Source organism: Drosophila erecta, unplaced genomic scaffold, assembly GCF_003286155.1.
Source record: "Drosophila erecta strain 14021-0224.00,06,07 unplaced genomic scaffold, DereRS2 tig00000092-arrow-pilon, whole genome shotgun sequence".
Lineage (NCBI taxonomy): Eukaryota > Metazoa > Arthropoda > Insecta > Diptera > Drosophilidae > Drosophila > Drosophila erecta.
This window is the reverse complement of record NW_020825207.1, coordinates 6,364,616-6,391,399: the sequence shown is the minus strand read 5'-3', so window position 1 is coordinate 6,391,399 and position 26,784 is coordinate 6,364,616. Positions and strand designations below refer to the sequence as shown.

Here is a 26,784-nt window from a genome sequence, read left to right as displayed (position 1 = left end):
TGTTGCTTACTACCTTCCTTATAACTATAATATATAATAATATATTATTATATTATTTAATATTTCACATACTCTGTTCAACTAATTTGAATTTAATTGCATACTTTTAGGCTAGACAGAATTTCCATTTTTGAATACAGGTCGATAGGAAATTTTGTTACGAATTCAACGGGGTATAGCATTCTAGGTTTTGACAACTATGTTTTTTGCTATCGAAAAAATAGTGATTATTTTTTACCAAAAAAACCTCAAAAAATAAACATGCCAAAAATCGGATATTTTCAAACGGGGTTTTCTCCATAACTTGGCCAAAATAGGAGGCACCGCTAAAATGAAGACTGTTTTTTGCTGCCAATAAACATAGCTAACTATTCCTATCACTAATTTTATAATTTTCGGAAAAACAAATTTTAACAAATTTTTGCATTTTTTATAAGGGGTACCATCATCAAAATTTGCGAAAAATGGCAAAAAATTAGAATTTCCATTTTTGAATACAGGTCGATAGGAAATTTTGTTACGAATTTAACGGTGTATGGCATTCTAGGTTTTGACAACCATGTTTTTTGCTATCGAACAAATAGTGATTATTTTTTAGCAAAAAAAACCTCAAAAAATAAACATGCCAAAAATCGGATATTTTCAAACGGGGTTTTCTCCATAACTTGGCCAAAATAGGAGGCACCGCTAAAATGAAGACTGTTTTTTGCTGCTAATAAACATAGCTAACTATTCCTATCACTAATTTTATAATTTTCGGAAAAACAAATTTTAACAAATTTTTGCATTTTTTATAAGGGGTACCATCATCAAAATTTGCGAAAAATGGCAAAAAATTAGAATTTCCATTTTTGAATACAGGTCGATAGGAAATTTTGTTACGAATTCAACGGAGTATGGCATTCTAGGTTTTGACAACTATGTTTTTTGCTATCGAACAAATAGTGATTATTTTTTTCCAAAAAAACCTCAAAAAATAAACATGCCAAAAATCGGATATTTTCAAACGGGGTTTTCTCCATAACTTGGCCAAAATAGGAGGCACCGCTAAAATGAAGACTGTTTTTTGCTGCCAATAAACATAGCTAACTATTCCTATCACTAATTTTATAATTTTCGGAAAAACAAATTTTAACAAATTTTTGCATTTTTTATAAGGGGTACCATCATCAAAATTTGCGAAAAATGGCAAAAAATTAGAATTCCCATTTTTGAATACAGGTCGATAGGAAATTTTGTTACGAATTCAACGGGGTAGGGCATTCTAGGTTTTGACAACTATGTTTTTTGCTATCGAAAAAATAGTGATTATTTTTTACCAAAAAACCTAAAAAAATAAACATGCCAAAAATCGGATATTTTCAAACGGGGTTTTCTCCATAACTTGGCCAAAATAGGAGGCACCGCTAAAATGAAGACTGTTTTTTGCTGCTAATAAACATAGCTAACTATTCCTATCACTAATTTTATAATTTTCGGAAAAACAAATTTTAACAAATTTTTGCATTTTTTATAAGGGCATCATCAAAATTTGCGAAAAATGGCAAAAAATTAGAATTCCCATTTTTGAATACAGGTCGATAGGAAATTTTGTTACGAATTCAACGGGGTAGGGCATTCTAGGTTTTGACAACTATGTTTTTTGCTATCGAAAAAATAGTGATTATTTTTTACCAAAAAACCTAAAAAAATAAACATGCCAAAAATCGGATATTTTCAAACGGGGTTTTCTCCATAACTTGGCCAAAATAGGAGGCACCGCTAAAATGAAGACTGTTTTTTGCTGCCAATAAACATAGCTAACTATTCCTATCACTAATTTTATAATTTTCGGAAAAACAAATTTTAACAAATTTTTGCATTTTTTATAAGGGGTACCATCATCAAAATTTGCGAAAAATGGCAAAAAATTAGAATTTCCATTTTTGAATACAGGTCGATAGGAAATTTTGTTACGAATTCAACGGGGTATGGCATTCTAGGTTTTGACAACTATGTTTTTTGCTATCGAAAAAATAGTGATTATTTTTTAGCAAAAAAACCTCAAAAAATAAACATGCCAAAAATCGGATATTTTCAAACGGGGTTTTCTCCATAACTTGGCCAAAATAGGAGGCACCGCTAAAATGAAGACTGTTTTTTGCTGCTAATAAACATAGCTAACTATTCCTATCACTAATTTTATAATTTTCGGAAAAACAAATTTTAACAAATTTTTGCATTTTGTATAAGGGGTACCATCATCAACATTTGCTCAAAATGCTCAATTTTCCTGGTATATTTATAACACTAATTTTGTGGAACACACCCCCACAAGTTTGGGCATATTTTGGAATCCCAGCTAAGGTCTCACTACTGGCCGCCCATTGATTTTTCACCGCGACTCGATCCAAATCGGTTTATTTCTCGTGGAGATGGTTGAATCTCTCATTTTCTGGAACCACGTGTTGTCCTATGCACGCTCTACTGCCCATTTTCCAGGGTAGCAGAGTGCTATTTTGAAGGACACATAGCAAACCCATCGACAATCTTACCAAATGCTTGACCTAATTCCTGGTCTTTGCGTTTCATTTAAATTGTCAAACAATATAGATATATATAATTAATAAAGTAATTCCGGGTTGTCCTATGCACGCCCATTTGCCCATTTTCCAGGGTAATTGGGTGCTATTTTTCAAGGACATATAGAAATCTTGTGAACAATCTTACCGAAACGTTTTGCTAACTTCCTGGCACTGCTTTTCATTTTAATTGTTGCACAAATACCAATTCTATTAACCAGCATGCGTTGAATAATATTAAACTGTGGACGAATTCCCAAATAAGCCACAGTTATGCAAGAAACGCTAGAAAAAATAGGTAGTATTTAATAACGTGCTGACTAACATCTGCGGATAAGAGCTTTGCGTTTTGAGGTACTAACCACAATATCATAATCTGAAAATCTATGCTAAAGGTTATAAAACGTGCTTGACCCCTTAAGAACCACAAGCCTATGAAATCCGTGTGCATGTACCCATAATACGTATATCATATCTACATATGTATGATGATCTCCAATTTTCGCAGGAAATTCCCCATTTAATATAGAGGTATACAGATATGGAGAGATAATATAGAGATATATAACATTGTATATAGAGGAAACCATAAGCTATACAACTTGCAATAGATTCAATATAAGATCATACACACATCCCCATTTTATTTCCAAACTCATTTGATTGTGAGTTAAATATTGCAAGATAAGATCACCCAAGCAGTTGGTTTATGGAAAATGTATTTCATTTGAAATGGTATTAAGACTAGTCCCACATTCCGCCTACTTAAGTGCCTCGGACGCCTCGATCAGCCGCTGGAGATCATCGTTGTTGCGCAGTGCGTTCTGCACGGCCCTGAGCACCTGGTTGCCCATGGCCTGGGTCTGCTCCGGACTGAGGGCCAGGGTGCTCAGGCGCTTGGCCAGTTCGGCCAGCTTGGGCTGCCGTTCCAGAAAGATTTCCACAACTTGGGGCGAGATATTAGCCATTTTGGCCAACTGCTGGATGTGCGGAGGCAGGGTTGAGTATTTGCCCTCCGCATCCTCTTGCATGATCAGCTTGGGCGTGTTGAGATGTGGCTTGGTCACAGGAGCAGGGGTGGTCGTCGTCGTGCTGGTGGTGGTGGGCACCTGGATCGGCTTCGTGGTGGCCAACGACACGGGGCGCAGTGGAATGGGATAGTGATACGGCAGAGGTTGCCTTACCAGGATAGGACGCAGGGGTTTCATGCCAGCTGGAGGGGGTGGCACGAAAACCGGCTGGAAAGAGCCAACTGGCGGCGCGATGAACGGAGCAGGAGTGGTGGTCGTGATGACCTGACCAGACCACAGGTTGTACTGCTTCATAAAGTCGCCGAAACGCTGCATTAAACTCAATTCGGGACTGGGATCTGCTGTGGTGGTGGATCTCTCCTGGGGCATCTCATCGTAGCTGGCATTGCCCATGGTGTTGTCATCATCGTCGTCGTCATCCTCAGCCTTCTCTTGTTCCTCTGCCACATTCTCCTCCGCCTCCTCGAAGTGCAGCGCATCCAGATACTGTTTCATCAGGGCCAAACCCTCTTCAGTTCCAGTTAGCGTGCGTATGTAATCTATGGTCTCGCTGGCACCATCCGTGCCAATCATCTCGCCCAGCTCCTCGAGACTGGGCAGCTCCTTTAGGCCCAGCTTGTTGTGAGCAAGGTCCAGGAGATCAGCAGGATAGCCAGAGGTCGGAGCAGCCGTCGTGGTCGTCGTAGTTGTTGCGGTGGGTTTAATCAGTTTGTAGACCGGCAGGTTGTAGTACAAGGCGTTCTGCAGTTTGGAGTCCATTCTAGGTGGGAATTTTCTATTGATGTCTACTATAATAGCACTGTCTTGTCCGTAAAAGCGAGGCAGCATCGACACTCTAGCCTGGATGCACTGCACCATGGCCAAGGACCAGAGAAAACGCATTACCACACCAATCATTCCGTTCACTTCAAATGTTTAAGGACAACTAACCCGTGATAGTCGAAAAGCGTTTGAGGTAGACTTTGAACTCTAGAGCAAATCTCGTTTTAGGGAACCCACCATTTGTGTTTCATCTGAATTCATGGGAACGAGCTGGAAGCCTACCTGCTGGGCCATAGAAAATCACGCATTTCCCCTGAATTTCCCACCTACGCGACGAGCAGGAATGCGATTACCCTTCGCTACCTGGATTTTGTTAACAAAAGAAATGGTTTTTCAAGAGGGATTCGAGTTTCTGGGGCTGATGAATACGGGAAAATCAAAGGAAACTGAAAGAGACCTAGATAAACAGTCTCCAGATGAGAAATACAAATACCTTGCTATATTTCAACAAACTAAAACATGTTTTATTATCGTAATTAAACCTTATATTGGAACACTCGATGGCAACGCGTGTGGTACAAATTGTGGCCATCAAATCCAGTCACAGATCTCTTAAAAACTAGGAGGAATTCTAAATTCGCAAGCTCTGCCCGAAGGATGCGTTTGTGGGATAGGCTGTATTTACACGGGGTTTACGTACATGAATTTTGCAGCGGAAAACAAATTGCAAACAACTGAGAGAGACGCCATGTAAATTGGGATATGGGTACTGGAAATTTTACACGCCTCAGGGCAGCCGCATGGCTATCAACACTTCGACACGCCCACCAAGGCCGGGCGTATGCAACGCTCGTGCAGTTTGTAGCCCAGCTTGGTCACCTCCACCACGGTGTTGGCCTCGACGGTCTTGTCCTCCTTCTGGAACAGCGCCTCGTGCTGATTGGGGTCGAACTTCTGGTTGATGGGATCCAGAGGCTCCAGTCCGTGTCGCTTGAACACCTGCAGCAGCGAGGCGCGCGTCATGCTGAGGCCCTCGTACAGGTTCTTCAAATCAGCGTTGCCGCTCAGCTGCAATAAATAAGATCTTTAGTGAGGGCCTTAAAATAAAGTCGTCAAAATGTAACGCCATAAATTTCATACATTTTCTACAAAAATCGGCCATAAGGTTAAGATAGCTAACAAACAGGACAGATATCTTTGAATAGAAGAAATCCCTAAAGTTATACTAATATGAAGCTATTCTCAATTCAAAACTGAAAAGGAAACCTCGGGAAAATACACCTCAAAATATGATGAAGACCTCTAAGTATTGGCAACTAATAATTACGAAAGTCTTATATCGACCTGTTGAACTTCATTTCGAAACCGAAACCTTCAGTAGTTTGTACCTTGTCCTTGGGCACCGCCTGTGTGGCATGTCCCAGGGTGTCCGCCACTTCGAGCAGGTCCTTGCAGAAGCTCTGGATGCCGAAGATCTTGGCGTCGCTGATCTGTTTGTTAAGTCGGTTCCTCATGTTTTCGCTGTCGGCGAGGGAACGCTTGTATTTGTCCAGGAGCTCGGCGTTCTGCTCCTTGGCGGCGGCCAGCTCCTTGGTGAGTTTCTCCACTTCTGGCGAGGATTCGGTGGCCTTCTGCTCCGCCGTCGCCGTTTCCTCCGGCTGTTTCTCTGTGCTGAACAAACGGGGGGCACTGGTTGTGCGTAAATAGAAGGGGAGAAAGAGCGGGCAATGTTAGAATTACGTGCAATTGCCGACAAACGTGCGCCTCATTACGTCACAGAAAAGAGGAAGCAATGCGGCCGGATTTACCTCATATTTTGGGAAGTGATTGATGACTGCAGGTGAACGAGTCGCCGGCCAAACATCTGCAGAGGTAATCCTGCCTTTGCTGCCATAATGCCTAGCTTTTTAGTACTTTAAATAAACTTATTTCGCTTTTGACGTAAAATCGTCGGCTGCAGTGCTCATCCAACAATCGATTTATGTTCGATACTTAATGTTATCGATTGCACCGGTGTGGGCGCTTAGTGTGACCGCAACGCTGCTGTAGAATGTATCTGTCAAGTCGGGTGTAGAATACTTTTAAGCCCTGATTCTTTCATGTAAAAATGATGTACTTATACCTTAAGAAAATAAATAACAAATCATAAACGTACAAAGAAATTAGGGAGGAAACCAGTATAAGTAATAAATAAATGCCTTATACTTAAATAGAGAAAAAGTTCCAAAAGTATGCCTAAAATAATGTAGCGTTACCCATTTCAACTTCATTTAATTCAATGTAAAATACAATATTATTAATGAGAAATCCCTACTAAAGCTGTAGGTCCTGGCACCCCTGTGAATTCACCTTGGTCATAAATGGAATTTTAAGCCGACAAAATATTTCTTATATAAAATGGACAAACGGAATATGCAAATGGAATATAAAAATGTGAAAATGTGTATCAACAATATGGGCAGGTCCACTTAAAAAACCCAACGATCTGTGTTAATGCAAAAATGGGCCTATATTCTTGGCGCTACCTTCGGACATATATTATTAAGAGTGCGCCACCGGCTATTAATCCACGCATAGCATTATAAATCGATCTCATACCAGATCGGCCACGCCCCGGGGCCGTCAAAATATGGACCGCTCCAAAAAGTTGCTCTGGAAATGTAAATATCGGGGCTCTTAATGAATTCAAAGTACGAATGAGGCGGGCACAGCATCTATTCAACAACTTACCTCTCCGATCGCACTGCCAAGTATTACACATGCGCATGCATTGTATATATTTTGGAAAACGACGCACGAGCATTCACTTAGTTGGATCTCGCCACCGGAACAACGTGGTTGTCGGCTCAAGACTCGGTTTTCATCATACTTCTCTAAAAGAAAAATATATAAAATGCTTGAGGAGGATCTGCAACTGGCCCGCCAAATGGTGGCAATTAGCTCGGTGTCCAGTTCCCTGGAGGAGGAAAACGATGGAGCGGCTGCCACATCGCCGGGCAACTCACCCAAGCCCCTGAGAAGAGTCCTGGATTTGAGTGAAAGGCGTAAACAATTCAGGTGGGTTGAAAGAAAGCTTCACAGGAAGGGAAACTAAAGTGATAAACACAGCGCGGTGTATTCTTGAGTCTTTTTATTTCAAAAGCTAGTTAAAGCTAGTTTCAACAGTGTCCGTAGTGGTTTTCCATTCCTAGTGCTATTGAACGTTTTTTGTTGCAATAATTTATAACAAACACATAAAGAGAATGCATTTACTTATATTTTTAGATATAATTAAAGTTTCTCACACATTGCCATTTCTCCACAATATATTTGTACATTGTTTGTAAGCGGTTCTAAAATTAAACAACAAAAATGTTTGCTAGAGAGGTTAAAAGCACTCAAAAACACGTACAAATTAGGTTAAAAATAAAAAGGCTGTTTTCACGTGTCTGACTAATTTGCAATGCCAAGTACACTCCTTTGTCAACATTAATTATGAATGACGAATGCTCTTCTGAATGACGAAGGTGAACACATCCGTTGCGTTTTTAAATTCCGCGCTGCCTCTCGCGATAGCCCAAAACATCGATAGTATCGATTATTTTATCGACTTATTGACAGCCCTAGCCAAAACTTTGACCAGTTTTTTTGCATCGAAAGAATTCTATAAAAATCAGTGCTGTGAGCGGCACTTAAAAGGCAATTAGAGCACGGCATTACTCCAGATAGGGCACAGATGTGACCCTAGTCTCTCCAGGAATCTGTAGCCGTAACAGTAGGATGCCAGCGCCAGAGGTCCGAAACTCCTCCGACCAAGAGGAATATTTTGGCATCGAAAAGGACGCCGCTGCAGATGGAAGTCATCTGTTGCATGCCACTGGAACGGCGGATGGAGCAACTGCGTCCACCTCGGCGCCGGGCCTGAGCGGCAACCACATGACCAGCAGCTGGTGGTGGTAAGGTCCCAATCACCTGCCCGAATTTGTAATCATGCGGTCTTACTCACAACCTCTTATCGGATTCCCATCTCAACAACACAGTGGTGGACATACAAATAGGTGTTCAACTAGCATTCAGTGTATGTTTGTACAAAGCTAACTTTACTAATAATTCAATTAGCTAACTATTTAATAACTGCCAAGATGAGAAAGTTTCAGAGCTTACAATAATGCTATGATGCTTATAGGAATAAGTAGTTGATTATAAGGTATTTCATGGCTTTGGGTCGTTAGAAGAGTTTATGTAAGCATCAATAACCAGCCATTATATCAGCTAGGTCGAAGAACTCTTATCGTAGGGCTATTGTCATAGATACCACTTAGAACCACTGCACACAATCTTTCGCTATAATAGTTTATTTTATTCAACTAAATGAAATAAATTAAAAAGCGATTTGGTCTAGGCTCGTGCCAATTTCGGCAATTGATTCGCTTTGATAGCTTCGATGTTATTAATTGAACTGATTAGATGGGATCTCGAGTCGAATCGGAAAGCAGTTGATGGCGCGGAGTAGAAAACCCAGTCCGCTTCGGCCCAACGTGGTCAACTCAGGCGCTCAGTTGTTGCTCGCACTCGCGATCGCCCGGTTGACAGTTTCAGGGCCCTCCGTCATTTCCACTATGGCAACCAATTTTCCGCCCAGTTGTGCGCAGTAATCCCCGGGGAAAATCGCTGGAAAACGCTTATCGCTTCCTTGACTTCACGTTAAAGTGAACGAAGAAAGAGGTGTTTTTTATTGGAAACACTCCAGCAGCGTAATGCATTTCTGATTACCAGTTTCGCTGATAAAACACTTTCTCTTTTACGGCTGACACATTGTTGGTCTCATATTTTGTTGGCTCATCGATGAAAAGTGCGTGGGCGTGTTATTTTTAAAAGCAACAATTTCTTGTGTTGTGAAAACAAAACTAACCTTGGTCCCTTTTCGTTGGCCAAAAGCAATGCGGTCTGACTGCATTCCATGAGCCCAAGTGTACGAGACCGCATTTGTTGGACCCAAAAAGTGGAGTCACTGTTACTCGCAGCATGGCGTTGTCTGACATTGATTTGGCCACCTTGCACGAGCATCGCTTGGAGCAGCGCTGGCACTACGGATTGCCCAATAGCCACCACATATACCATCACGGATACCAGGACGGATTCAGTGCCATGACACGGCTCTGTCTGGAGCGCAATCTGCAAAGGAAGGTGCAGCCGGACCTTAACGGAAACTGTCTGCAACGGGGACGAGCCCGAGAGAATGTCAATGCCATGGATTCGTCGTCAGGTGGGCAACGCAGACGATCCGGCACCTGGCCGTAAGTGGAGAAACAGCTGAAAGGAGAAACTAGCTATAAGAATGCATGCGAAAAGCTGGGATTCGTAATACAAATCAAAAACAGTTGCACGATGGCGCAATAGGTGCACTGGCAAAAATATGGTCCCTAGTTCGTTGTCCATGTGGGAAAAAGGATTATTGTCCATATACCACTTACCATTGCAACTTCAAGGCATACATGTCACATTTGTAGATCTATTGAAACAATAGCTTTATCAACTTGACTAAAGTGCTACTTTTCGGATAACAAGATCATTGTCAGTCAGTTTTTTCTCAGTGCATCTACGAATGCAAGCAGGAAGGGGAATTCGGAATGCGATTCCTGGGAATTGTACCCCAGCTCCCAATGTTTTTCTCTCGATTTCTGTCTGTCTCCGCAGTCGCCATTTGCATAAGGTTGATTTACAGTTGAGCGAAGTTAGTCTGCATACTGCAAAGTTGGAGATAACAAGCCAAGTATTCTGGAAAACCTGTGCAGATATTGAAAAATGTTTCCCCTGCGTCCTGATCTACCGCAGGCGGTTCCCTCCTTTCCGCTACACAGCTCCTTGAGCATCGAAGAGTTTAACAATGTGAAGTGGGAGGATGTAAACGATTGCAATAACAACTGCATTCGAGAGGAGCCAGTTTCGAGACCCCAATCCAACCGCCATGTTTTAAGGTCTTTAAGGAGCTAGGTACTTTGTTATGTCCATACTAATTGTTCTGGTTATCGCACTCTTTTCAGGCGAACTCGCAGCTTGAACGCACCGTCGCCGGTCCAGCAGTTCGGACCATGTGGACGCATCATGAAAAACTCCGCCATGGTGATGCAGATCCAGGATCCGGCCAGTCAGCGTCTCACCTGGTACAAGCCACCACTCACCGTCCTGGTGATCAAGAAGGTCAGCGATGCCTCGGTGCTGGCGCCGTTCGTCTACCTGGTGGACTGGCTGCTGCAGGAGAAGAACATGGTCGTTTGGGTGGAGTCAGCCGTGCTGGAGGATGCCCAGCTCAACGAAAATGTCCGATTCAAGGCCATTCGGGATAAGCTGGTGACGTTCAAGTGAGTCTGTGTACAAGTAGAATGTGTAAATGGGCTAATAACTTAACCATCAATCCCTCAGAGATGGCCGTGATGACCTGACCGACCGCATAGACTTTATAGTTTGCCTGGGTGGCGATGGAACACTGCTGTATGCTTCCCTGCTCTTCCAGCAATCTGTGCCTCCCGTGATGGCCTTCCACTTGGGCTCCCTGGGCTTCCTCACACCCTTCCGCTTCGACAACTTCGAGGAGCAGCTCACCAGCGTCCTGGAGGGTCACGCTGCCCTAACGCTCCGCAGTCGCTTGCGCTGTGTTATGCATCGCAGGAGCGATCGAAAACACGAGGCAAAAACTCTGGAGGCAGATCCAGATGGAGATGCGCGACCTGCAGCCAACAGCATACTGGTGCTCAACGAAGTGGTCATTGATCGAGGTCCCTCGCCCTATCTGAGCAATATTGATTTGTTTCTGGACGGAAAGTACATCACGTCGGTGCAGGGCGATGGTCTCATCGTTTCGACGCCCACGGGAAGCACGGCATATGCGGCGGCGGCCGGTGCGTCCATGATTCATCCCTCCGTGCCGGCAATTATGGTGACTCCCATCTGCCCGCATTCGCTCAGCTTCCGACCCATTGTGGTGCCAGCAGGAGTGGAGCTGAAGGTGGGTTACTTCTGTTTTGACCCATAAATCCGGGAAATCCCTTCCTAACCTCCATTGCCTTTTCAGATATCAGTATCCCCCGAGAGCCGCAACACATCGTGGGTTAGCTTCGATGGACGCAACAGGCAGGAGCTCTTCCATGGTGACAGCCTCCGTGTGACCACCTCCATTTATCCCGTGCCATGCATCTGCGCCCAGGATCAGATATCCGACTGGTTCGCCTCCCTTGCCGACGGACTGCACTGGAATGTGCGTAAGCGACAGAAGTGCCTGGACGAGCTGTCGGATCTCACGGCATCCGGATCGGAGGACACGCTGGACGAGATCGAGAACATGAAATTGTATGATGTGTAGTGCGTAAGTCCCTGTTGCTAATAGAAACGGTAGGTTAGGGCTTTTAGTGGTAGCTATAGTGCTTCGCCCTTTGCTTAGTGTGTAATTTTTGTAGTATTTTCCAAGTATCTATTGCGAAACGAATTGTTTACTATTTGTACTGTTTAAAACGCCAGTGCTCTTGCAATATTGTACATTTCAGCTAGTTAAATATAAGTGCAGGCAAACTGTAATCAAAATCTTTGGCGAGCATTGCCGAACGAATCTCAAATCTTTGAGAATGAACTTCTAAAAGTCCCACTTTTAAAAAGATAAGCAATTGAATTATATTACTTAATAAAATAATACCTGTAAATTCAGCTAGTAGCCGCCAGTGAATGGAATGTTCCGCACATTTTACCAAATTTAGCTGGAACATAATTTAAAAACATTGTCATGTTGTGCTGTAGATTAAGGCTGATTGCAAACTGATTGAAATGTGTTCTCCAGCTTTGCCTTGTATAATGCGCATTAGTGTAGTTGCAAACACACCCAGATCATCTACATCTAGACTGGTTTTAGAGCGCCTCTCCCAGGCCACTTGTTGCATGTTGTTCACCTCGCGGCTGCCTTTGGATCGGATCGAATTGATTCGGATTGGGATTGGATTCACGTGGCTGCCACGCACTTGGGCCTGTCAAAAAAAATTAGTTTGCATCGCTTTGGGTGCGAATCGAAAGTGTAGCTATCGCCGATGCTGAGGCTATATGCTTGCGCCCTCAGGCGGTATGAGCCATGTTCATTACGCGGCTAAAATCTTGTGCCATTGTTCATTGCGAGCGATCGTGTTTTAGCCGCATGTTTTCGCCTTTTTTGCCCGCCGAACTCAAGGTGTGCGCCCCGTTTTTTGCGTGTGCGTGTGCGGCAGGTGTGCGATGCGTGCCTATCTGGTCGTGTGAACTGCATAAAATCTGAGCGTAGTTGATGGCGAACGTTGCCAGCGAACGGTTGTAATTGAATAGGGAATTGTGCTTTAGTTGGGCAGTGAGCAGTCGACATTATGAATCCCCAAGATATGCAGCGGGCGCGGGAAATGGCCAATGGAGACGCCTCTACGCCTGGCAGCTCGCCAGCTCCGCTGAGGAAAGCACTACCCATCAGTTTGCTGGAAAAGCGAACTCAGTTTCGGTAAGTTGTGGCGAAAATGTCCTTGCAGTGCCATTCATTTTCCAGCTTTAACCTAAAGCAGGGGTTTAATTGATTGCATTATTTATAAAAATGAAAGATGCGTTGGGTGTGCGAACAAGAAAATCTTTAAACTTGAGAGTACTTCTATGAAGTTGGTTTTGGACGGCAACTTGTAGTTGTGAATAGTGTTTTAGAAAGTTATGTTATTATTAACGTAATGTTTTTATTTCTCTTCCTATACAAATCTTCTGTTACTTCTTACCTATTATTTTAATACATATAAGACCATGACTTAGCTAACAGTTTCTGTTTATTTTCCTAAAGTGGAATATTTTCTAAGCGCAGAAATTTAAAAACATCTGCAAATAAGCTAAAGTGTGACCATAGGGTGTAACTGGTGACGAGCATTTTTCGATATATGTAAGCATTTTCGCGCAACTGCCACACTGACGTGAATTGGTACAGGAACAAGAAAACAAATAACATGGACCCATTGAAACTCGCGCTCAGGAAACTGCAAATCAGGAGCTAGTGGCCGCCTATCCTTAAGTCGGGAAGTTGTCCATCGCAAGTGGGTGTCGTCGGCGGTGCATCGCCTTAGTGGGTCAAGCTGTGGCCAACACAACATAACGCAACGCACACATTCGCGCGCACATTGGTGCGCAGACACATATACGCACACGCACACACCCACACGGCTGCAAACAATGAAGTCCTCCACCTCCATAGTGGTTAACCCAGCTCCAACGACCACCCCCTCGGCCGCCCAAACGGTGCCCAAGGCCACTGGATGCTCAGCGCGACTCGCCGCCCTGGTCCACGACGACCTCGCCAATCAGCTGCTCCATTTGAACAGCGGGCGACAGGGACAAGGAGGCACTGCAGCATCATCGGCACCAGGTCCTGGCCTGAGTAACGGCACTGCCAGCGATGACCTCGGGATGCGTTTGTGGTGGTAAGTGGGCGCCAGTGATGCCAACACCTGAGCTCTTTTTTTGCTAGCTGTGATCGTGCTTAAAATTATGGCTTTGCATTTATTTGTCCTCCTTTAAGAACACGTAATTTGTGTATTAGAAACATCAGCTAAACAGAAAATGTTTTGAGCATTGCTGGAATACATTTTTTTCAAGCAGCTTCGACATTTTAAAAAAGAATTCCTTTTAACGATTTTTTAGAGACTACGATAATGGTTCTGAAAAACAAGACCAATATGTTATCTGGTAGTCTTTTTGCACAGCAGAGGAAATGCACCACCTACATAGACATATGTGCAGTATATAGTAAATAGTTGGCAATCAATTAGAGCTGGCCGGAAAACGCTGGGCTCTCAAGTGGCCCACACATGTTGTTTTCGTTTGTAGTTTCCAGCGAATTTGAACTACTGTTAACACGTGTGACGAATGTGTGACATGTGCCAGATGTAGGCCACTAAAATCGATTTTCATCACTTCAATACCGATATTTGCCGATATTTGCCTCACATTTAGACGAAAAGCATAGGTTCTAGAGTTTTTAAAGCCTCTGTTAACAGAGCTGTACATTTATTAATAATGATGAGTGATAATTTCGTGCTTAGATTGTTCTCATGGCGCTATAAAACGAATTACGCGCCGACTGCATTCATCAATCATACATACGTACATATGTTTGTGGAATTTGATAGCAGCAATTAAACAGCCGCCGTCCGCTGATTACATTTACATAACAGTGGGAGCACCTGTTGCTCTTAGGCTCACACACATGCATGTATTCGACTGCGACGCGTGGCTGCGCTCAGCTGATTTCTTGCCAGCGATGTCCGGGGAAAACCCGCCCAGCGATCTGGCCGTTCCATTGTTTACAATCGCTCGGCCCGCGAACTTTTATTTTCGAATCGAAATCGCACACAAGTCGTTCAATTTAATCACCTTTTCGGCGTCCCAAGCTCAGTTATCGCATATTCACCGGACAGCACGGTCGTGTTCGCTCTCTGTCCCGCCATTAAAAACTCACCTGTCGATCGTGGAACGTCGATTTGTCGATCGCTTTTCGTGTTGCGATTCAATTTGATTGGATCCGATTCGATTCGGTTCGATTGGGTCGTTTACCCACCTGCCTGTTGGTCAGTTTATAAGTTTAAAGTCGCCGTAGTGCTGGAAGCTTTGCCTTGGCTCGAGCTGGTGCTAAGGAGAAAATAAAACAGATTATATAACGTGTAATTAGAGCACTTTGCTGGCAGCCACTGCTTAACGTTTTCTATCGCAGACATGACTTGGCATTTCTGGGCTCCAAGCCCACTTTCGATTTCCTTCTACGGTCAGCTAGAAGCCAGCTGGCTAGCAATCCATCAATCTACGGGCACCAGATCTTGCAGATACAATCCAAACTTCTTGAAGGCTTTGCTAGATGGTTCTGCACGAATCTCAGCTCAAACTGAAGAACTGGAGGTCGAACTATACCAGTCGGGCTCTCAGTGTAGTTGCTTAACAGAAGCTTATCTCCTCAAATTAAATAAGTTGTTGAATGATACTACCTTGAATCGTGGACTAGATTAAAAAAATACGCTTGCATTTGAAAGAAGCTAATCTACTACAGATCATAAAGAATTTTATAACCTAGTTCCTCTGCCACATTCTTTGAGTCACTTAAACAGACATTAGAGCAGAGTTGTTGGCTAGAATAAACAAATCCACAAGGGGTTAATTATTTATTTAAAGTAACTACTCAAAGTTTGTACAAACAAATGAAAGCCTGGCAAGGTATTTACTTTATGGGCTGGGCGCTTCATAAAATATATTAAACAAATTAGTTGTAAATATTGGCATTTATTGGCGAACAATATCTATTACTAATAAATTAAACCATCAAGATTGCAGTTTACTACTGCTTAGAATAGCCATCGACTAAGCCTGGCCCATTGTAAATAGCTTGAAGTATCATTTTTGAAGAGAAAATTGCTAGTTAATTGTATAATAATCTATGAAAAGTAATTTCCCACTGTACGAGTACATTTTCACAACAAACAAAGGTGGCACGTGTACTACGAAAGTTCAGCTGTAGTACCTGGATTTGCAACTTTAGAACCTACAAATGCAAGTCGAAAGGCGTCATTTGAATTATATCATTGCAAACGCGCGCTGACATGTAGACACGTTGCGCCCAGGTGGTTCCACTGATCCGGAGGGGCAGTTCCCTTGTCCACTTGCCGATCCATTCAATGATAATCGCTGCACTTAGTGGCTGCCGCTGCGCATTTCGCTGGCTCGGTTCGTCCGTTTATTGATTAATTAATTTGTGCTCGCCGCCTATTTGTTTCGGTTTTCTTTGTGTCCATAAGTCATTTATAATTCGCTTTATGTTCCCCATCTATTGTCATAGTCCGATTACTACGGATGTAACCGGCGATTGCCTTTGTTTGTTTTACAGGAACGTTTCAATGAGTAGTGCCTACTTTTTGCTTCCTGATCTGGGTAAAAATAGAAGAGTGGGAAGGCTTTGGATCACGCGATGCTATGATTTTGGTTATGCCATAACTATATAGTCAATTAGAATTCCAAATGGGAGTGATCACTCGACTGAAACGAGCGCCAAATCCAATTATTTTCTATGTAAAGAGGTTGTGTGGTGATTAGATTGTTGTGCAGCCCAGCGCACTGCTAGGCTCCAAACGTCAAGAAGACCTCCACAGGTACTTCCCCCCTCTGCTAAGGCTGCCCATCTTATCAGGCACTCGGCAGAATCTTGGGACGACCTCTGTTTATGAACTGCTGATGGGGCACTTTTGGAAAGAAACCGAAATGATTGGGATCTTCAAGCTCATCGCAGACACGGGTCACGATTTCTAGATTAATGGCTGGCGATACTGTTATGCCCGAGTGGGTTGTTGTTTGAAACGAGCTGCAGAGAAGACTGTTTAATTGTGGTCTAAGTGGACGTATAAATTGAATCTTCTTTTTGTTGTTTTTGGCTTACTCAAAGGTTGTTGACCAAACGCAAAGCGATCACGAACAAAAAAGATTTCATTATATTTCTCGTTATAAAGCTAACTGTGCTTGTTTAGTACGTCCGAGTTATTTTTCGTGCGGCTCTGCCAGCGGATTTTTTGCCAATTGATTTATACTTGACATCGTTATGTGTCTGATGTGTCTGAGCAGGCGATAAAAGTTGGCCAAGTCCAAATCCCGCCAACCGCCCCAAAACCCCGTTGACGGAAGCTGGCTAATGACGCATATTAGGCCTTGTGCCGCTCCTTTCTAGCCATCTTGTATGGCCATCTCCCACCATTTGGATGGCACTTGCGTCAAAGCCGGAACTACGTCTCTGGTCCGTTAGGTTGGCCAAAAAAAAGCAACCAAAACAAACTATTCGGTTGCTAATAACAAATTTAATTTGCACAAATTTCAAAAGAAACACAAAACCAGTTGGAATACGAAAACCCAAAAAAAACTGATCGTTTGTTTATCAACTTTTACCACGCGCCAAAGCAGTTACCGTTTTTATATCCCACAAAAATGTATTGCATTCTTTTGTTACCAAAATTGTTAGCTTTGTTAACGCCTCCAGCAAAAAGGGAGCAAGGTTACCTCGGGTATTTACCATTGGCTCCAATCAGGGCCATTTCAAGGGCGTGGGCTTTCAAGAAATGCCAAGCGAAATGTTTAGCTGAATTTTCCCACCCAATCTCCAGTGGCACAATGTTTTAACAACACGAATCTCCCGTGAACGTTTTGAGTGATATTCGGTAATCAAAAGACTTTGAACATGACGTGCCTGTCGGACATTGACCTGGCCACCCTGCACCAGCACCGTCTGGAGGAGATCTTCAGCTACAAGCTGGCTTGGAGTGGCACTGGCCACCAGCAGACCCAGTACAATGATCTCCTCATGCGCCACAACGCCTCGCTGAAGCGCCAGAGAATAATCCAGCACACGGCCAATACGGCCAGCACAAGGGCAAAGGATCAAGCCTCCACTGGTGAGACTGGTGTGGCCACCAGTCCAGGGAACTTTCTGGCCAAATCCCAGGAGGAACCTGATGACGGCTACTTCGATTCCACGACACGACGCAGTCGTAGTGGCACTTGGCCGTAAGTAATCCCAACTAAGCCAATTCGCGGCAGCCCCGAAATAATCCCGATAAGCAAAAGACAGAAATCAGAACAGTTAAAAAAAAGTGTTTTTAACTAGATAAAACTATGCATATGAGTCATTGGCTTTAAGGGCTCATTCTTGAAAGACAGATAAGCAAAGAGTGGAAATATAAGAGAGCCAAAATAAAGGTTTGAATCAACCAGGCATAAAGTTAAACTTAAATTTCAATAATTATTTTGTGTGATTAAATTAAAAGCCAAGTAATTTTCACCCGAAATATTTTACTCCATGGCCTCGAAATTTGTATGTATTGCCATAATTAGGTCTTAAAATATAAATTAATTACTATCGACTAGACCTTGGGTTATGAAATAACGCGCAGCCATTAAATTATAATAGAAATAAACAAAGTATTGCAAAATCAGAAAAGAAAACCAATTATCGTATAATGAACAAAAGAGACAAGTATTAATCGCAGATGACGTATTTTTGCTCAGTGCGATTGTCTGAAAGTTATCAGGTCGAACAGCATTTGTTCGCGGCATGTCTGTGATAAGGAGGGTTTCTATAATCAAGTGTTTACTATGTCCCTGGTGCCTATCAGGTGTGAAAAGTGTGGTGTGCATTTCGGCGCTTATTGTTTACGCAGTTCAAATCGGTTAATAGTACTTACCGTACTTGCCGTACTTATCAGTTCACAACTGATATTTCCCGATCAGCATGATGAAGCGAACTGTTATCTATTATGTTATACTAAATAAGTTCCTTCGGGCTGCACTTAGCTCAGCTCCAAGAAATCATGTAGTTTCAGTTTATTCATAGCAGCAAACAAGTCCTTGACCTTTCCGCATAGTTCAGCGTGTGCTGCGTGTTTTCATATTTATATTTTTTGGCCACTTGAAAACGAGTTTGTTAACACCTCGCTCATAGGTACTACGATGGCGCCGTCTGTTAAGTTTTGTGTAGGTTTTTTTTTCTTCACAAGCTACTAATTTTTTACAGTTTGTTTGGAAGAACTTGAGACGCCAGTTAGATTCGAAATCGGTGCCAGTTTGTGCTCGGCGCCGGCCATAAACCAAGAGCAACAGGTAGATATACATATGTACATGCCTGTACAATATTGAAATATATTCAAATCGGAACGAAATCGGAGTGACAGTCGCTCGTGACCGACTCGCCGTGCCGAAATCCAAAGGTGTGCAGGTCAGGTGGCTTTAACCGCATTTGCATGGCTTGTCTGGACGGCAAATCGATTATACATATAGTAGACCCCTCATTAAAGCCCTCGGGAAATTGAAAATGAACCGGACCTTGCCAGTGAATTTACGAATTTTTAACCATTCTCATGCTGACGTCCCCCGTGGGGAATTAAGTGTCTTTTAGTGTCGATTGATTCCCTCACCTGGAAACTCAAACTCAGTTTAGTCTGTGTTTAGTAGCGATCGAACGAGTGCGTTTAGCGGGCATTCACTGTTGAACATGTCGCGTAAGTGAGGGAAAAGCATCTGAATTTCCTCAGAAGTCGTTATCATGATTAAGTCGTTGGGGAAACAAGATCACCTTCTGTCACCACATCCTCCTGCCTCAGAACATATGCGTCATCGTAACGTAATTTCCGTGACGAGCTCCTTTCACCCAAGTTTCTGTGGTTGTGCCTTGTCTTCCAGTGAGTCAGATCCTATTTTTATAACTACAATGGGACTATGTCCGTGATTGATTGATGAAATGAGGGCAATGCGATTAAGTTATGTCATGGATGAAGAATGATAGGCGGCGAGGTGGATGGCATCGATCAACTAAAACGTGTTTAAAATATTGTTTTAGCACCTTGAATTATCTTATCTTCCTGACTGTGGTTTGTGATGCTTCCAAACGATCAGAACGCTTGATTCGTGCAAAACGGAAATGAGTAGCGATTTTAGTTTATTTCGATATTTAAATATTAACTAAACCAGTGATTTACTCTATCACTTCAATGTTGTTGTGTATTTTTAAATATAAGTAGGGACCCGATGCATCCCACTGTTCTGCATCCACGGCGCCCATGGTGAAGTGGTCCAGTTCCTGCTAGTCAGTCTTGCGGCTCATTGGCTCTCTTTGTGGCTCTCTGTGCTGAGTCACTGCGAATTAGCACATCAATCAAACCCGCCAGCAGCCCCACGCACTCACACACTCGCACGCCCAGAGTTCAACGGCAGAATAATAAGAGTGTGAGCGTTGCTCTCCCCGGGAATCCTTCAAAGGACTTTCCGATTTGTTTACTTCTCGTATTTCGGAGTTCTAAAATTATGTGTCACAATTCTAGTTGCAAGGTTTTCTTAAAAAAACATGTATTTATGTGGTTTTTATTATTATGTAAATAACCTGCCCAAATAATACAAATACAACGCTTTAAGAGAACATAATTGAAGAGAAGAGGAGAAAACCTTTAAAAAAAATCTCAATATTCAAATTCTCTTAATCTTAAAAACTAAAGCATATGCTTAACATGCGGTTAACAGTTTGCGCTCTTTCGCTGTTGGCATGTGCAATTCCTGTTTGTTTGGGCCGCAGAATCAACAAGTTTATTTGCGCTGCTACGTGTTGTTGTAATGAAAACAAAAATATAAATTCGTTATACACATACCTTTATATTGTGTGTTTCGAACACCAAATTGGCCTGTCAGTGATTTTGTAACCTTCGAACGAGCAGCAGTCGCGCTCGCATCGGAATTTCCATTCCCAACAAGTTTGTGTGTTGAGCACCAAGTAACTGTCTATAAACCGATAATAAAAAGGGCGTGACGATCCAAAATAGCTAAGAACTTGGCGTTATGCAGCACCAAAAGTTAAGACTAGCTTCGGCCTTACAGCGCCAGATATCCGAGGCTGAGGAGCAACAGGTGACCCCAGTGGCGCCCGATCCACGTATTTTGAGGTGTACTCTTAGTGGCAAACATTCGTTGTGTATCTAATATATAATGCGATTCTTCGATTTGAATCTTTCCAGGCGCACTAGAAGTCTGAATGCTCCGTCGCCATTCCAGCATTTCGGGCCATGTGGTCGCATTATGAAGAACTCCGCCATGGTGATGCAGATTCAGGATCCGGCCAGCCAGCGTTTGACCTGGTACAAGCCACCTCTCACCGTCCTCGTGATCAAGAAAAAGGACTCCCAGGTCCTGCCGCCCTTTGTCCAGCTGGTCGAATGGCTGGTGCAGGAGAAGCACATGGTCGTCTGGGTGGAGTCCGCCGTCCTTGAGGACAAGCTGCTGCGGGATGACGTTAAGCTGGAGCAGGAGAGCTCCAAGTTCCAAAAAGTGCACGGACAGTACGCCGGTGTTCGAGCTCGTTTCCTGGCACTCCGTGAAAAGCTAGTGACCTTTAAGTGAGTATAGTTTTTAGTTAACTGACAGTAGTTTTTTCAGATGAACTAATGGTATGCATTCCTTTCCCGAATCACCAGAGATGGCCGCGATGACCTGACCGATCGGATTGACTTTATCGTCTGCCTGGGCGGCGATGGCACTCTACTGTACGCCTCCCAGCTGTTCCAGCAATCTGTCCCACCGGTGATGGCCTTCTATCTGGGCTCCCTTGGCTTTCTCACGCCCTTCCAGTGCGACAACTTCCAGGAACAGGTGACCAATGTCCTGGAGGGTCATGCGGCTCTAACGCTACGTAGTCGCCTGCGCTGCTCCATCCATCGCAAGGGCGAACGCCGCAAGGAGTCGCTGCTGCACTCGGTGGGCGGTAATCTCCTGATACCCAATTTCCACAGGCAGCTCAACTACGTGGAGCTCAACAACGGACAAACAGGAAAGGCTGGCTGCAATAATAACAATGGCCCCAACAATAGCATCTTGGTGCTCAACGAGGTGGTCATCAACCGAGGACCCTCGCCGTACTTGAGCAACATTGATATCTTCTTGGACGGCAAATACATAACGTCGGTGCAGGGCGATGGCCTGATCGTTTCGACGCCCACGGGAAGCACGGCATATGCAGCGGCAGCCGGTGCCTCCATGATCCATCCCTCTGTGCCGGCCATTTTGGTGACGCCCATCTGCCCGCACTCGCTGAGCTTCAGGCCCATTGTGGTACCCGCTGGAGTGGAGCTCAAGGTGAGCTGGAATATATCTTATAATGACTCACTTTTGTTTTCAATTAAAACCGCAACTTCCAAAATCTTGCATGCCTATAAAAATTGTATGCTTTAATTAGGCAACTTTTATGACAAACAAGTTAATTATGTTATTTTTTTTAATTAACTTATTTAAGAAGTTCGACAACTAACCGCTCTACAACTCCCTTGACCTTCCAGATATCAATTTCACCCGATAGCCGCAACACCTCACGCGTCTCCTTCGACGGACGCAACGACCAGGAGCTGAACCACGGGGACAGCCTGCGAGTGACCACCTCAATCTATCCCGTGCCCAGCATTTGCTCCCAGGACCAAATCTCCGACTGGTTCGACTCCCTAGCCGAGGGTCTGCACTGGAATGTCCGCAAGCGGCAGAAGTGCCTTGATGAGCTGTCGGACCTGACCGCTTCGGGATCGGAGGACACGCTCGATGATTTTGACAATCTGCAGATCTACGATGCGTAATGGGCACCCAGCTCAATCGCAGTTTGTTAGCGTGGCCAATTAGACTAGTTGTGGGCGTAGTTCTTAGGGCTTGTGTGCTAGTGTGCAATTTGGTAGGCTTAATACTGTAGGGAAAATACTCTGTTGTACTATATACACTTTAAGTCGCTTGGTTGAAATGTTAAATGTTAATTGAATCCGATCGCAATGTTTGCCTAAGCTAAACATACTCTGTTGATTCTTGTGAACAAAAAACAGCTTACGCTTAGCTCTTAAGTTTTTATTATTACATAACATACGATTAATTGCGCCGAGTGCTAAGTACTTAAGCTGGCTCGCGTTATCTGTACAATTCGATGGAGCTAATAAAACTGTATTATTTTTGTATTTTTGTTTGGTTTTGTTCCCGCGCACCAGGCAAATAAAAATGCAATTAACTAGACGAGTACAGGGTGGAACAGCCGGAGCAGTAGCAATCCGCAAGGACACTTAAGACGACAAGGCTTTTATGGAAGTAGAACTAATGGCGCGGCAATCGGTCAATGTCCAGAGAGCTAACTGAGAAGATGGATGGTGTGAAGAAAGGAGTGCGCATTAATCATAAAATCACTAAAGGATTGTGAGTTAGGACTTCCAACGAATTGAGTATGGTCTGCAGATTATAACCAAGTACATCTCTATAGTGACCTGGATTTGGAAATCCTTATGAGCTAGGCCTAAAAGTAAGTCATCGGCAGACAATGGTCTGCACAATGGCGAATGATTATAATACTTTAGCTGGCCAAAAACATTTCTTTCCAACACTTTCCCAAGTGTAAAAGCCGCACCATAAATCAAAAGCATAAAATAAAAGCTGGCAATAAATGTGACTAGAAGTGTTCTATGCCACCACACCCACTAAATGCTCGTCCGAGTGTGTGTACGTGCGAAGTGCGTTTATTATCAATTTTCACGCTTTTCCTCGGCGCCTTTCCACCGCTCACTTGGTGAGCAACAAGTGAGGAGCCGAATGATTTCCACAGCTTCCTATCGCTTCGGCATTTTCCTCTGACTGGCGGATAAAAGCAATGCGTATTATCCGAGCCATCCGATTGGTCGTCCTTGGTCACGCCTCCTTTTTGGACACTGCGCAGGACGAGTCATCTGCCTCAATTATATGCTGGTTCCTCTAAGTGAACGAAATGGCTGAAAGGACATTAATTTAATTTTTCTTTTATTCGTAAGCCGTCTTAAATGGTTTGCTCCATTTTCTGGCTTAAACCCGCTTAATCGGGTCAACGAAAAACCGCTATGTAAATGCATTATATTAAAATAAGATTAGGAAATTAGATAGCATAAAGATCTATACTTTCAACATCGATAAATTACTTAATTTTAAGGATATTATGAGTTATTAGGGATATATATTTCTGTAACATTCAAAGTTTACTCAATGTGTAGCATAACAGAAATTATAAGGGATCCTATCTTCTTTTTGGTTTTATTTTCTATCGTTTTCAAATCTTTTAAGTAAACAACCTAAAAATACTTTTCCAAAATTTTCGGAAATGATCTTTCTGAAAATTCTATAAATGATTATATCTAGCTACCATAGCGAATTGGTTATAAGTTATCTGCACCCAGGTGAGCAAGTGCCCGGCTAGCTCAGTCGGTAGAGCATGAGACTCTTAATCTCAGGGTCGTGGGTTCGAGCCCCACGTTGGGCGAAACAATTTTTTTATTTATTAATTAATAATTAAATAACTTTTTATCTAAGCATGTCACGAAGTTTTTTGTTCTATGGGAGTTGCAAAAAGAAATTATACAATTGTGTAACTATTTTTGTGTTTATGTGTATGGTTTGTATGTGTATGCTATGGTTTATGTGTAAATAAGACACACTAGATCTATAGATCATATCGTATCTTTTCCGTTTCCTATATTTTAGCTCGTTTTAGTTTAAAATAATTAAAAATATTTTTCCCAAATCAAAAAAAAATCTCTTCAGTCAGCTTTTCACTTTCACTGGCAACGAAGAAAATACCCATTCAGCACAGCCAAAGCCTTTTCATTTGGCTGCAATAGAAAAACGCAATAATAAATTCAAAATATTTGCGGAATTTTCTAATGAAGTCGAGCTCGTCTCCACTAAGACAAATGCCAAGCGAAAAAGGCGAGCTGAACTATGCGAAAGCAGGGGCAAAGATGCTGAAGATGATGTGGCACGTGTTGATATTCCAATTGAATGCCACCAAATATGCGGCACCCACACAGGACGCGGCGTAGCATCCCCAGTCCATGGGGAATTGGAAAATATATCTCCACCACAGGCATACCCACACGAACCGGGTGACATTTGAACTTTGGCTGGGGAATTGCTGGCACTCGTCCTTTTAAATAGATTTCGCAAATGCTAATGACAGCTCGAGCTCGAGGATTGTGTGTTGCATTTCAAAACAAAAGGAAATTAAACATTTGCGGCCGAATGAGTTTTCCGGTTTCCTTTCTCCCACCACTTTTTATATACTCGATTGTGATAAAAACTTGACCACAGAGGCCAGAGATTTCCATCGGAGTGACCCGCATCAGTTCTAGAGCCACATTTGTCATCGATTTAACCCCCAGCATATACATATAGCATATGAAGTTAAGCTGTCATATGTGGCAAATTCAATTTGTCAGGCCCAACAAAAATAAACCGAAACGGGCCTTTCTAGCCCCATTTAATCCGCTCCCAAAAGCATTTCTGCATTTATTGTATTATTTAATGCCATCAGTCCTGGTCGATTTCTAGTCCATTAACTTTGAAGTTATTTTGGCGTCGCCACTTTAACACTTCGGTGGAACTCTCCACCTTTTTTATAGCTCCATTGTAGTTGTTGCCGCCAATGCTATTTTCCCCCGATTTTCCATCGAACACTTTTACACAAAGCATGTGCTTGAAATCGATTTGTGAGTGGCATGGCTTGGGTCGTATTGGTTTTGGTTTTCTTTTTAGGTCCAGGGAAATGTCTTCGTTTTGCGGCGTGCAATTAAAGGATGAGCTACTTAAGATTACTTGAAAAAAAAGTTTAATGAAATAACTATTAATTGATCTATAAGTGACGACACAACCAAGTAATAGATATAGGATAACATTATAAAGCATGCATGCACAATCTTAAATGAAAATTTCAAATCGCATGTTTATTGATAAGTATGTCTATAAGCTGCTGATATTTTTTTATATTCTTCATTGTATCCAAGGTCGCTAAATTGTTTAAATGATCGAATCATATTCTAAGAATGCACATAGGAAACCAGGTGATTGTTTTACTTATTTGTTTCTTATTCTTTAGAATCAAGGCTACTTTATGGTAGGTTTTTTTTAAATCAAGGTGATACGCATACCCATTTTTGACCGCTTAAGCCTTTCAGTCTGTTTATGTTTTTATATACCGTCTGCTCTATACACTTTGTTTTATTCCATTGTGGATGCCTGTCATAATACCTCGGCTTCCATATGCAAATTTCGGACCCTAAACGTGATCGCCAAAGCTGCACCATCATTTTTATACCTATAAACACTTCTGGCTTCTGCCTCTTTTCCAATCTCCGATTCAGTCGCGTGTCGTTTTCCAATCGCAGCGGTCTTTGTATCTGCGCATCCGTATCTTTATCTGTATCTTGCCATTCGTCGCGTGTCCCATCCGTCTGGCTGCATAAATTTACCAACAGCTTAAATGGATTAATTGAAGCGACCTATGGGTAAGTGTGCTCGTTCGGGCTCAACTCGAGAATCCATCAGGTGGTTGTATCCACAAACTGTCTGCCGGCAGCGAAATTCCACCGGAAATTGGTTAAATCAGTGCACCAACACGTTTGGATTCACATTTGCCATAAGGCCAATGTCCTGGGGGATATGCAATACACCTGTTACACCTTCGCCTGACAAAAAAAACGCAAATTGTGACCTCGTTATGCGAAAATAAGGGTCGTGGGCGACTTAAAGATGGTTTTCTTATGGTCGTGAGATGATGATGCTGTGAAAAAGGCGGAAAATCTGTAACTATGCAATGCATTACTGCCGTGTGACCTTAAAATATTCAGTGACTAGAGTAAATACAAAATGGTAAACTATTTATGAAACGCCTTGTATAGATTACAAAGAATTTGTAAGAGCTAAGCGAAGTACTTTGAACTTAAATAATAAATATATTTAAAACGGTTTCACATAAATTAAAAGTTCTTCCCACCGAATGTTTCTAAAATAAGTTTACACCCCATTTCACTTCCCTTAAAGACTTTCAGTTTTTGACTTTAGTTAAATGCGGAGAAGTCCTTTCT

At 42.8% G+C, this 26,784-nt stretch overlaps 4 protein-coding genes and 1 non-coding gene across 13 annotated transcripts; 3 read left to right on the top strand and 2 right to left on the bottom strand.

The window, feature by feature from the left end:
- Positions 1-3,263: 3,263 nt before the first annotated feature.
- LOC6549182 lies at positions 3,264-4,619 on the bottom strand. The gene has a single exon (XM_001975706.3). It carries the CDS (start codon positions 4,487-4,489, stop codon positions 3,323-3,325), a length of 1,167 nt encoding a protein of 388 aa, XP_001975742.1. The 5' UTR covers positions 4,490-4,619; the 3' UTR covers positions 3,264-3,322.
- A 237-nt stretch (positions 4,620-4,856) lies between these two features.
- Positions 4,857-6,352, bottom strand: LOC6549183 (grpE protein homolog, mitochondrial). The gene is made up of 3 exons (XM_001975707.3): positions 6,163-6,352; positions 5,743-6,043; positions 4,857-5,422 (listed from the first exon to the last, which is right to left on the bottom strand). The coding sequence occupies exons 1-3, from the start codon at positions 6,246-6,248 to the stop codon at positions 5,162-5,164; spliced, it is 648 nt and encodes a 215-aa protein (XP_001975743.1). The 5' UTR covers positions 6,249-6,352; the 3' UTR covers positions 4,857-5,161.
- A 1,574-nt stretch (positions 6,353-7,926) lies between these two features.
- LOC6549184 (NAD kinase) lies at positions 7,927-12,031 on the top strand. Of its 5 annotated transcripts, none has more exons than XM_015156959.2 (4): positions 7,927-8,289; positions 10,378-10,695; positions 10,757-11,339; positions 11,406-12,031. In XM_015156959.2, the coding sequence occupies exons 1-4, from the start codon at positions 8,114-8,116 to the stop codon at positions 11,691-11,693; spliced, it is 1,365 nt and encodes a 454-aa protein (XP_015012445.1). In that variant the 5' UTR covers positions 7,927-8,113; the 3' UTR covers positions 11,694-12,031. The 5 variants fall into 5 exon arrangements, with proteins under 5 accessions (XP_015012445.1, XP_026837077.1, XP_001975744.2 ...); XM_026981276.1 differs by having other exon boundaries at positions 7,927-8,411; XM_001975708.3 differs by having other exon boundaries at positions 8,214-9,630.
- A 606-nt stretch (positions 12,032-12,637) lies between these two features.
- On the top strand, positions 12,638-22,866 carry LOC6549186 (NAD kinase). 5 transcript variants are annotated; one of them, XM_001975710.3, is made up of 5 exons: positions 14,599-14,940; positions 17,506-17,905; positions 20,899-21,276; positions 21,355-22,012; positions 22,213-22,866. In XM_001975710.3, exons 2-5 carry the CDS (start codon positions 17,580-17,582, stop codon positions 22,498-22,500), a joined length of 1,650 nt encoding a protein of 549 aa, XP_001975746.1. In that variant the 5' UTR covers positions 14,599-14,940; positions 17,506-17,579; the 3' UTR covers positions 22,501-22,866. The 5 variants fall into 5 exon arrangements, with proteins under 5 accessions (XP_026837076.1, XP_015012450.1, XP_001975746.1 ...); XM_026981275.1 differs by lacking the exons at positions 14,599-14,940; positions 17,506-17,905 and adding an exon at positions 12,638-12,839; XM_015156964.2 differs by lacking the exons at positions 14,599-14,940; positions 17,506-17,905 and adding an exon at positions 13,240-13,794.
- A 1,246-nt stretch (positions 22,867-24,112) lies between these two features.
- Positions 24,113-24,185, top strand: Trnak-cuu. The gene has a single exon. It is a non-coding gene; the product is annotated as a tRNA-Lys (tRNA).
- The last annotated feature ends 2,599 nt before the right edge of the window (positions 24,186-26,784 follow it).